At 37.5% G+C, this 11,500-nt stretch overlaps 1 protein-coding gene across 4 annotated transcripts in view; it reads right to left on the bottom strand.

The window, feature by feature from the left end:
* Window positions 1-519: 519 nt before the first annotated feature.
* TARBP1 (TAR (HIV-1) RNA binding protein 1) overlaps window positions 520-11,500 on the bottom strand; it is an 81,290-nt gene continuing 70,309 nt past the window's right edge. For 3 of the 4 annotated variants that reach the window (XM_060191977.1, XM_060191976.1, XM_060191975.1), the window contains 6 exons: window positions 9,714-9,795; window positions 7,784-7,955; window positions 4,188-4,379; window positions 3,681-3,805; window positions 2,392-2,528; window positions 520-908 (listed from right to left, as the gene is read on the bottom strand). In XM_060191977.1, the coding sequence (XP_060047960.1) occupies window positions 746-908; window positions 2,392-2,528; window positions 3,681-3,805; window positions 4,188-4,379; window positions 7,784-7,955; window positions 9,714-9,795 (871 nt within the window). In that variant the 3' untranslated portion in view covers window positions 520-745. Of the gene's footprint in view, window positions 909-2,391; window positions 2,529-3,680; window positions 3,806-4,187; window positions 4,380-7,783; window positions 7,956-9,403; window positions 9,502-9,713; window positions 9,796-11,500 lie in introns of those variants that run through there. The other variant, XR_009550207.1, reaches the window with a different exon arrangement.

Genomic DNA, 11,500 nt, shown 5'->3' with positions numbered 1-11,500 from the left:
TCTGCTAATGGAGTTCAAGATGAATTTACCTAATATGGGTCCATGTTGGTAGTTGTCTACTTCTGTAGAATTCTGAGCAAAGGTGTTTGCTAAAAATTTCCGAAGTACTTATGACCTAGTTTATGATCTTTAAAAATAAATCTGAGCTTGTTACCTGAGCATTATGAAATTTATAGAAAAGCATGCTGTCAAGTCAAATAGCAGTAAAAAATGGGTTAATGGTTTACAGTATAGTTTGATACATCAGTATAATTCCTCATCTCCCCATGAGAGGTGTTCCTCTAATATTGTTGGAGAGCATGTATCTTAGCATGCCAGGTCTTGTGCCTACCGCAGGTAGGCACAAGACCTGGCATTCCTCAGACAGAGCCTTTGTTTCTACCCCAGACATTGCTTCCTCGTGGCATAATACACATGTATTCATAGATGACAGTGACTTTAACTCTGCCTTCTACCACAGGTCATAATACTGAAAAATAGTAGTGTCTAGTAAAGAAATAATACATTACTATATTTCCGTAATTTCTTAAAATACTTTATTAAAGAAGTATAATTTAGTTAAAATATTAAATGGAACAATATATATCACTATACTTAAGGCACATGAAAAAGTTTTGGCATTAAACTTTAAGAAAAAAAAAATACATATCCCAGTAAACTTCAGTGTCTATTTCATTAGTCCAAATAGTTTTTAAAAATGTTCCAATAGCACCAATAATTCATCTCAGATAAAGCACATCTTAACTCAGTGGACTCCATGCTTAAGCAGCTGTTGTCTGGTATATTCCCAAATCAGCAGAGCTCCACTCACATGGACATTAAGTGAGCGGATGATACCTTGTTGAGGAATTTCCACACAAACATCCAGCTGCTGAATCAGATTTGCAGGAATTCCTTCACGTTCATTTCTGATGAAGAAAAGTTGAAGACTGAAGTTTTCTTGTAATAATTTTTCCTCTGACATATTTTACTGGGTTAATGGTTTACAGTATGGTTTGATACATCAGTATAATTCCTCATCTCCCCATGAGAGGTGTTCCTCTAATATTGTTGGAGAGCATGTATCTTAGCATGCCAGGTCTTGTGCCTACCTCAGGTCATACAAACCAGGACCTAATTAACTATTCTGAAGGGCTAACAACTTCTGTTACTTCTCAAATGCCAGCAGTTACTTATGAGGCCATTGCCTTGAGCCAGAGCATCTTGTAACAGTGATAAGCTCCCAACGTGAATGAGGAGGTACGTGACCTGTTAGCTACTGGCAGCCATATATCTGCTAAGATCCCACTAGGGGTGTTAGTTAAAATCAGCCTTGAAATACTGTAAGTTTGTTAGTAGAAATTTGATGGCCTTGCAGGAGCTGGGCGGTGACACAGTGGGTTAAGTGCACATGGTGTGAAGTGCAAGGACCGGCATAAGAATCCCTGTTCGGCCCCGGCTCGCCACCTGCAGGGGGGTTGCTTCACAAGTGGTGAAGCAGGTCTGCAAGTGTCTATCATTCTCCCCTCCATCTGTCTTCCCCTCCTCTCTCAATTTCTTTCTGTCCTATCCAACAACGACAGCAATAACAATGACAAAGAACAAGGGCAAAATGACAAAAGAACAAGGGAAAGAAATTAAAAAAAAAAAAAGAAATTTGATGGCCTTGCTATTTGTTATCTCTGCCACAGCCCTTCTGTAGATGTCCCCTCTCCATTTTGTTCCTCTTGTCAATGAACCCATTATGCTTTTTTGTTGATGGAACTGTTTAAGAATTCCTTTGGTGTATTATGTAACTAGCCAGTAAAAGAATGAGAAACCCAGTAGTAGGTGCTACTCTGTTTGCCATGCTCCTACAGGATGGCCCCCAAAGTTCCAGACATGAATCTTTGGGAAGTTATTTATTTAAATATAAATCCCATGTAAATACTGAAATCACAGAGGACCACAGGAGCAAATCACATAATGTTCTTAATGTTACTAGAAAGGCATAATGGCGGGAGTCGGGCGGTAGAGCAATGGGTTAAGCGCAGGCAGTGCAAAGCACAAGGACCGGCATAAGGATTCCGTCGATTCATAGGCAGTGAAGCAGGTCTGCAGGTGTCTGTCTTTTTCTCCCCCTCTCTGTCTTCCCCTCCTCTCTCCATTTCTCTCTGTCAACAATGATGACATCAATAACAACAGCAATAATAACTACAACAACAATAAAAGATAAGGGCAACAAAAGGGAAAATAAATAAACATAAAAAATATTTAAAAAAAAAAGACATGATGCAAATAAAATAAACAACAGTGTAACAAGATCTGTAGGTCAATTCTGTGTTCATCTGGCCATTACAAATAAATGAAATAAAATAAAAACTAGGGGGCTTCCTACAAATGTTTTAAATCAAGTCAAGGGAATTTTCTTACCCCAGTAGGAGTAGAGATTTCTCAGGAAAGCAGTACTCAGTTAGGTCTAAACTTCTGGCAGTTTGTTCAACACCGATGATGGTATACCCTTCTGCTCTTCTCTGTTGCAGATAATCAGTCAACTGAAGTGGTTTTACCTTAACGTTAGGTTAAAAAGAGCATATTAGTCAGTCATTTAATTATAGTCCTGCTTGGAGTAAAGTCGGTGTCAAAAACAGTCTTACTAAATTAAGGTGGTTAAAAGGTTTTTGTTTGTTTTTTAAAGGAAAAGGACAGAATTATTATATATATATATATATATATATATATATATATATATATATATATATATATATATTACTCTGGGGGCCAGAGGATAGTTCACCCAGTTCACACACACCATACAGAAGGACCTGAGTTTGAATTTCAGGTCACTACATGGGGATACCTGCAGAAGAGACACATCATCATGAGTACAAGAGTAGTGTTGTAGTGTTTCTCTTCTTCCCACCTCACTCCCCTTCTCCCTCTAAAAGGGAAGAAAGAAAAGAAGAGAAAAAGAAAGAAAAGAGAAGAAAAGGAAGAAAGAAGAGTGAGGGAGAAAGGGAGGAGGGAGGTGAAAAAGAGAGGAAGTAAAAAAAGAGAGGGAGAGAGTGAGAAAAGATACACCAGGAGCAATAAATCCTGCATGTGCAAAGCCCCAGTGAAAAGCCCTCTAGGCCGGACTGGGGAGATAGCACAGCAGTTACATAAGAGACCTTCATGTCAGGTGGCTCTGAAGAACAAGGTTCTATCCCTGCCACTACCATAAGCTAGGGTTCAGATGTGCTTTGGTAAAAAGAAAAACACCCTGGTGGTAAAACAAAAAGTAGCCAAACTGTCTCTAAGACTTTATGAACACTATGGTGGTTATCCTTGGGTGAGTCGGGGGGGGGGGGGGAAGTGTGGAATCATATCCATGCAATCTAATTTTGCCAATCACTATAAAAGAAATCTAAAAATGGATAAAAGCCTGCCTCCAACATCATATAAATTCATACAAATTTTTCCTAAATCTAGAGATGAGTAGCAATAGAACATAATTTTGCATAAAAGAATTTTTTTACTGATAATTTCTACAAATATACAACAGCATGAAAGACAATACAGGGAATAGGAGAGCAGAAGTGAGCTGTATTTTGATCTATATATTATTTTTAAAACCACTAGAGGCTGTACTACCATAAGTTACTCAAAGGATAATACATGAAAACAGTACTCTGAAAAATTTTAGCAACTAAAAATTCCATAATAAATTACATTCTACACACCTCCACTAAAGGAAGCCACTGTTCTGCTGAAACACTGAGGTGCTGAAACTGTTTGTCTTTGATACACTGCAGGTTGCCAACAACAAGCACTGATGCCCCAAATACCTCACAGGTGCGGCACAGTCCTACAAAGAAACAAGTTGGGATTATTGTTTCTGGTATAATGCTAAACTCAATTAGTTCTATATATTCCTCTAAAGTTTCCAAAGAGAATTAAATATTGAAAAAGGCAACATAAGACAACTGATTAAATACAAAAATTATAGAATCAGGATCCAGTTACGGTTGAGCACACACATTACAATGCACAAGGACCTGGGTTCAAGCCCCCAGGACCCGTCTGCAGGGGAGAAGTTTCTTGAGGGGTGAAGCATGGCTGCAGGTGTCTCTTTCCCCTCTTTTCTACCTCCCCTCTCCTCTCAATTTCTTTCTGTCTCTTATCCAAAATAAATAAATAAATTTGTAGAATCAAAAGATGTAAGCAAGTCCCCCAGAAAACTATTTTACCTCCTAAATTGGTAGACTTATCAATGAGTGAGGCCACGACAATCAGCCTACTAATTGACTTCCCAAGTTTGGCAGCACGATCCTGAAATACTTGCTCCAAGTTTAAATCTGTAACATTATTTTTCCATGGAATAATCTTCTTCTGAACATCAGTCCACTCGGATGGGTAATCTGCTTCACCTGAGTTAGAATCTGAAAAGAAAAAAGAATTCCTATATAAATCTGTCTTCCTACGTTTATTAGTTTTTATATACCTAGTTTTTTTAATTTTTAAATTTACTTACGTATTAATACAGAAAGCCAGAATATCACTCATGTATTAATACAGAAAACCATAGTATCACTCTAGCAAGCGTGATGCAAGGGGTTGAATTTGCAGCCTTATGTTCACAGGTCAGATGTTCTACCTACTGTTTCACTTCCTGGCTCACATTACATAGTTTTTAAGAGTTTAAAAGTTTAGAGTGAGGTTCATTAACTAAAGAACTTCCTTGCATTTTGACAAAATTGCCACTTTTCAGAAATAATTTTTTTAAATATTTATTTCTCTTGTTGCACTTGTTATTGATGTTGTCGTTGTTGGACAGAACAGAGAGAAATGGAGAGAGGAGGGGAAGACAGAGAGGGAGAGAGAACGACTGACACCTGAAGACCTGCTTCACCGCCTGTGAAGCCAGGAACCAGGGGCTCAAACCATGATCCTTGCGCTTTGCGTCACATGCACTTAACCTGCTGTGCTACCACCCAACTCCCTTTCAGAAATAATTTTAAGTTATCAACTTAAATTACAGCTAACATATCACAACATTTTATGAAAACTGAAAACACATTTAAAAAATATTTTAGCATTACATAAAATTGGGAAGCATTTTAGAATCCACAGATAGGAGCATCAAGTTTGGTAGCAGGTAGGGGAGATAGCATAATGGTTATGCAAAGAGATTCACATGCCTGAGGTTCTAAAGTCCCCAGATTCAATCAACTGAACAGTGGTCTGGTAAAAATAAATAAATAAATAAATAAATAAATAAATAAATAAGTGACATTTCTCTCTCTCTCTCTCTCGTTTTTTTTTTTTTTTTTTGCCAGAATACTGCTCAGCTCTGGGTTATCATTTTCTTTGTCAGAATACTGCTCAGCTCTGGCTTATGGTGGTTCCAGAGACTGAACTCCGGAGCTCAGGTGCCTAAGGCATGAAAGTCTATTGCATAAAGTATGCTATTTTCCAGGATTGCATTTTGCTTTCTTCTAGAGCTTCATAAAGCAACGGTGTATCTCAGAAACAACAGTGCAGTAGATGGGAATTTCCTGCAGATATATACTGCTGAAAATATAGTACTATTTCTGCTGTTCTTGTTTGTTTACCAGGGCACTGCTCAGCTCTGTTTTATGGTAGTGCCAGGGATTTTGGAGCCTCTCCAAAGGATTTTTTTTTTTTGTCTCCAGGGTTATTGCTGGGGCTCAGTGCTTGCATCACAAATCCACTGCTCCTGGAGGCTATTTTTCCCTTTTGTTGCCCTTGTTGTTTATCATTGTTGTTGCTATCACTGTTGTTGTTATTGCCATCACTGTTGTTGGATAGGACAGAGAGAAATCGAGAGAAGGGGAAGACGGGGAGAGAAAGATAAGACATCTGCAGACATGCTTCACTGCTTATGAAGCTTGCCCCTGCAGGTGGGAGGCCAGGGGCTCAAGCCAGATCTCTAGGCTGGTCCTTGCGCTTTGCACCATGTGCGCTTAACCAGCTACACTACCGCCTGAAGGATTTTATATATAGTTAAAATGAATTTATTTGGGGGGGGGGGTTGGCGGCAGTAGTGCACCGGGTTAAGCACACATAGTATGAAGCATAAGAACCCACGCAAGAATACAGGTTTGAGCCCCCAGTTCTCCACCTGCAGGGTGGTCACTTCACAAGCTGGAAGCAAGTCTGCAGGTGTCTCTCTGTCTCCCTATTTCTTCCTCCCCTCTCAATTTCTCTGTCCTACGCAATAAAAATGGAAAAAATGGCCTCCAGGAGCAGTGGATTTGTAGCGCCAACACTGAGCCCCAGGGATAACTTTGGAGGCAAAAAAAAAAAAAAAAAAAGGGAGCCGGTCAGTAGTACAGCCTGTTAAGCGCACGTGGCGCAAGCGCAAGGACCGTGGAAGGATCCGGGTTAAAGCACCTGGCTCCCACCTAGAGGGGAGTCGCTTCACAGGTGGTGAAGCAGGTCTGCAAGTGTCTTTCTCTCCTCCTCTGTCTTCTTCTCCTCTCTCCATTTCTCTCTGTCCTACCCAACAATGACGACATAAATAACAACAATAACTACAACAATAAAAAAAAAAAACAGGGCAACAAAAGGATAAGTAAACATAAAATTAAAAAAAAAAATTAAAAAAGAGTTTAATCTAAAGATAACAGCCATAAAGGGATTTGAAGACAATGAATGACTGTATGGCTTGACGTGAGCTTTTTTAAGTTTACAACAGTATAATGGAGAAAACAAAAGTTAGTAGGAACCCCTATATAATACTCATTTGTAAGCCAAAACTGATGAGCTTTTCAACTTAAATTTCCAAGTTTCAACTTATAATCAGAATATACATTATAAATTGAGAAAGATCTGTATTTGGTTTTGTATTTTAGAAAAATCCTTCTGAGAAGTGATATTTTGAGTTAGAAAACCACTGAAAGTTTCTTTTTTTTTTTTATTAGTCCAGCAAGACAGTCTAAATTTAGTCATTACAAGGGGGGCTTAAAGAATATGAGAAAAAACCATATTTGAGAAGCAAAGGAATAAAGATTTGGTAATAGATGAATATGACAACAGAAAAAGATAAATTAGATTTTGCTATGTTAAGTATAAAGAGTTTGGAAAATCTAGTTTTCTAGTTGCAAGTTTCCAGCAGGCTCAAGAAAAAGGCTGGACAGGGGCCAGGTGGTGGCCCAGTTAAGTGTACATAGTACTAAGTACAAGGATCCAGATTTGAGGTGCTAGCTCCCCACCTGCAGTGGGGATGCTTCACAATCAGTGAATCAGGTCTTCAAGTGTCTATCATTATCTCTCCCTCTCTATCTCCCCCTCCTCTTTCAATTTATATCCTCTCCAATTAAAAAGGGGGGGGGATGGCCACCAAGTGCAGTACATTCATAGTGCTGACACTGAGCCCCAGTAATAAATAATCCTAGAGGAAAAAAAATGGGGGGGCATGAGGCTGAACAGAAATAAAGATTTTGAAAGTTAAAATTACACAGGCCAGGAATGGGGAAAGCCACCATCAAAATCACTTGGTTTGGGCTCTTACAAGGCAACCACAGATGGCACTCAAAATTCAGTATGTCTAGTTTGTTGCTTTTTTTTTTTCAGCAACATTAAGCGCTAATTTTTAAGTTGGTAATTTTGTATGGCCCACATATGACGTTATATACTATATATATATATATCAATATATATATTATATCAATATATCGTATTTATTCACTGTCTTTCTCTTAATGAAAGAACAGAGTACACCACATCAATTAAAACAGTAATGCCATCAACTGTTCTAAGGAACTTGAATCAGTATAACTAACCAAAAGAAGTAAAGGGAACTCTTAAAAATAATTTTTACCTATGTCCTGTTGAGACCAGTCACCCGCCTTTAGTTCACAAAGTTGAGTTGAAGAGAGGTACCACTGAAATCCTACGTCTAAAGGAATGTCAGTGAAGCTAGTAAATTTATCAATGGAAATCCACTCATCTTCAATAAGGCCTGAAAGGCGTGGAAGGATATAAAATATAGTCTGAAAAGAAAATTGTGAAATCTAAATTTTTCCTCTTAAAAATGACAATGAAACATATAGTATGTTCAAAGTAAAACCCAGGACAGATGCATTCTTCCAAACCATCAAAATGAGCCAAGTGTTTTTACTTACATCTTGATGCAACTATCTACATATTTATTTCTCTTACTCTCTAGAGAATTGGGGGTTAATTTAGGAGATCCTTGAGATTAGGCAGACCTTCCACATTGATATTTTAAGCTGTAATTTTCCAGTGTGCTCTTAGTAAAAAGTATTTTTGAATTAATCATCATTAATGTTGGACATTTGGCTACGTGCTTTACTGATAATCAAACACCTTCATGAGCAGTCAAATCGAAGCTCTTTGATGCCAATCTTTACTCTTGTAACTGTTAAATTTATTATCTAAAGTCTGCTTTGACTAGACAGAAATGCCACTGAGTTTGCTAGGTTTAACTCCACGCTTTGACATCATTATAAATAGTAATTATCTAGACATTATCCCAGCAGTTCTTATCTATTAAAAGAATACTGGGAACCATAAAATCATCAGAAGTCTAGACACATAAAAGTGAAAGAAAAAAATAACAATTCAAAATGAAATGCTAAGTCTTCATAATGTACAAGTTTTTATAAAAGCACTTAAGATGAATATGGTTTTCTTCATGCTAATAGAATTTGTAAAAATTTAAACTGTGTAATGATTGCAACTGCTTGTTTGTTAAGCTGATACTACATATAGTTTCAAAGGTATAAAGAAATAAAACCATTATTTTATTTACACAATATAGTTGTGATTATAAATGAAGAGCAAAATATAAAAAAATGTATGAGTGAAGTAATCAAATGCAAGACAAAAACAGAAGCAAAAGGACTTACTCCTGCTGGAGAACTGAATAGAAAAGACTGACACTTTAATAACACTAAAGTTATTAAAAGAGTTCTTCAGAAAGATGGCAAAGCATTCTGGATACTACAGAACACAGAACACAGCATGTTAAAGTATCTGAAAAATCGTAATTTTTTTTTCAATGAGTTAACAGCCAAGTATACATTAGTGCTCTACATGAAAATCTGTATTTCCTTAAATGTTAATTAGTTATTCACAAAAACATATAAAACTAAAGTTACTGATGTTCTCAAGTTGTTTAGAAAAAAAAGTCCTAGGTCATATGCTTTAAACTCAAAGGCAGAACATTATAATTATAACTGAAAATGGGAAAAAGTAACCTAATTTATATAACTTTTACTAGTTTATGTATTATGTTAACTTATATGCTAGTTTTCATAAACATGTTTGTAGTTCTTAAAGACATATAAGCACATTCTATTACAATCAATGAGGTGTTGTATCTTTTGCTATACAACTTTCGTCACCCAGAAACTACAAAATGCAATTTACAAAAAAGTAGATCTTTTTCCTTCTTTCATTAACAACAAAATCTCACCTGCACAAATGTTCTCACTCAATTCCTTTTAATGTCAGAACAGATTTCTGTTTAGAGTTAAATATTCCCCCTTCCAGTGTTTACAAGCCAGACACTGCCTGAGAAATAGAAAGTGAAAATGACTAGCCAATTGTCACCACTATGTGTGAAATGCAAGCAAGTCCTCTTCATAAGTGACAAAATTAAACTTAGAATTTTACAATGTTAAGGTGTTGTTTGTAAGCAAGAGAAAAAAGATGTGTTAACAAAACCCTTCAGCAATACAAGTATATAAGATACAGAAAATTTATAAATGACATTTCCTTCTTACCTCCAGACAATAATCCTTAAGTGGGTGGAATGTTGCAAAAAAGAAATGCTCCTGGATGCGTTGCCAATTCTTCTTGGCATTCCTGGTAATTAAAAATATGGTATGAACTACAGATAAATGAAATCAATGTTGGCAAAGGTAAGATATCAATTACAAATCTTTTTTTGCATACTTCTGTATGAAGGAATTATTTTGTGGAATTTATTCTAAGATTTATGACAACTTTTTCTTTTTCTTTTGGTCTCCTCCAGGGTTATTGCTTGGACTTGGTGCCTGCACTATGAATCCACTGCTCCTGGAGGCCATTTTTTCCCCTTTGTTGCCCTGGTTGTTATTGTTGTCATTGTTGTTGGATAGAACAGAGAGAGGAGGGGAAGACAAAGAGGGGGAGAGAAAGATAGATACCTGCAGACCCACTTCACTGCTTGTGAAGTGATCCCCTCTCCCCTACAGGTGGGAAGCCAGGGCTCCAACCCAGATCCTTATGCTGGTCCTTGCACTTTGCACCATGTACACTTAACCCACTACGCTACCGCCCAGTCCCCACTTATCCTAAGATTTATAATTCCTAAGTTCAAGATCAAGATCCTTTAAAAACTGAGACTGTGATTTTTGAAATTGAAATTAAAGACAGAGAAATTAAAGAGCTGTCCCAAAGTCATATTACAAACCATGATTCAGCAAAAAATGAAGCACTCTTCTTTACAGGTACAGTATGAGTATTGATAAATATATAGTAGAGTGTGTAGAGGTTTATGCTCCACAAATGTGACAGGAAGCAACAGTGTGGTCATCAGCTGATACTGATGGGGAAAACCTCATGTTCATAGCCTACCAGACAGACAGCTTACATGCTTGCTGAAAAAGTTATAAAAGAAACAATGTAAGAAATCTGGATAGAAATCCTTGAACCTCAGGCAGGAAATACTTCCCCTCCACCCACCAAGAAAGAAAACCATTATGATAAAATTCACCTTTCAACTCTGAAAATTTGCAACACATAACCAGACTGTACTAGCCTTCGTAAACTATACAAATTTAATATGAGAAAGTTTTAAATTCCTTTAAAAACACTTACTCATTTGGGAGTTGGGCCGCAGCGCAGCCGGTTAAGCGCATGTGGTGCAAAGCGAAAGGACCGGTGTAAGGATCTCGGTTCAAGCCCCCGGCTCCCCATCTATAGGGGGGTCGCTTCACAAGCAGTGAAGCAGGTCTACAGGTGTCTATCTTTCTCTCTCCCCCTCTGTCTTCCCCTCCTCTCTCCATTTCTCTCTGTCCTATCCAACAATGACATCAATAACTACAACAACAAAAAACAACAAGGGCAACCAAAGGGGATAAATATTAAAAAAAAAAACAAAAACACTTATTCATTTAATGGGATGGGGGGAGAGAACCAGGGCATTATTATGGTATATGTTATGTCAGGGATCAAACTCAAGACCTTATGCTTGAGAGTCTAACACTTATTTACTATACTACCTCCTGGGTAGCCTAAATTGTTTACATTCTAAGTGAGATAAGCTTGGAGAAGGGTGAATACTAAATAATCTCACTTACTGGTGGGACATAAGAAACAGAGAAAAACTAGGAAAACGCAGGTGAAATTTAAGACTAGAGGTTACTCCAGCAAAGCTACAAACTCTAAGGAAGCGGGGTGGGGAAAGGACTGAGAGAGCTTTGGGAACCCAATGCACTATGATGGAGGAAGACTTAAGCTGATGGTGATAGTGGCATGTAGATACAAATCATGGGGAGATAAGAAGGTATATTCATGTCACAAATGT

This window comes from Erinaceus europaeus, chromosome 6 (assembly GCF_950295315.1).
Source record: "Erinaceus europaeus chromosome 6, mEriEur2.1, whole genome shotgun sequence".
NCBI lineage: Eukaryota > Metazoa > Chordata > Mammalia > Eulipotyphla > Erinaceidae > Erinaceus > Erinaceus europaeus.
Note: the sequence above shows the minus strand (reverse complement) of the source record. Positions and strands in the feature narration are given on the sequence as shown.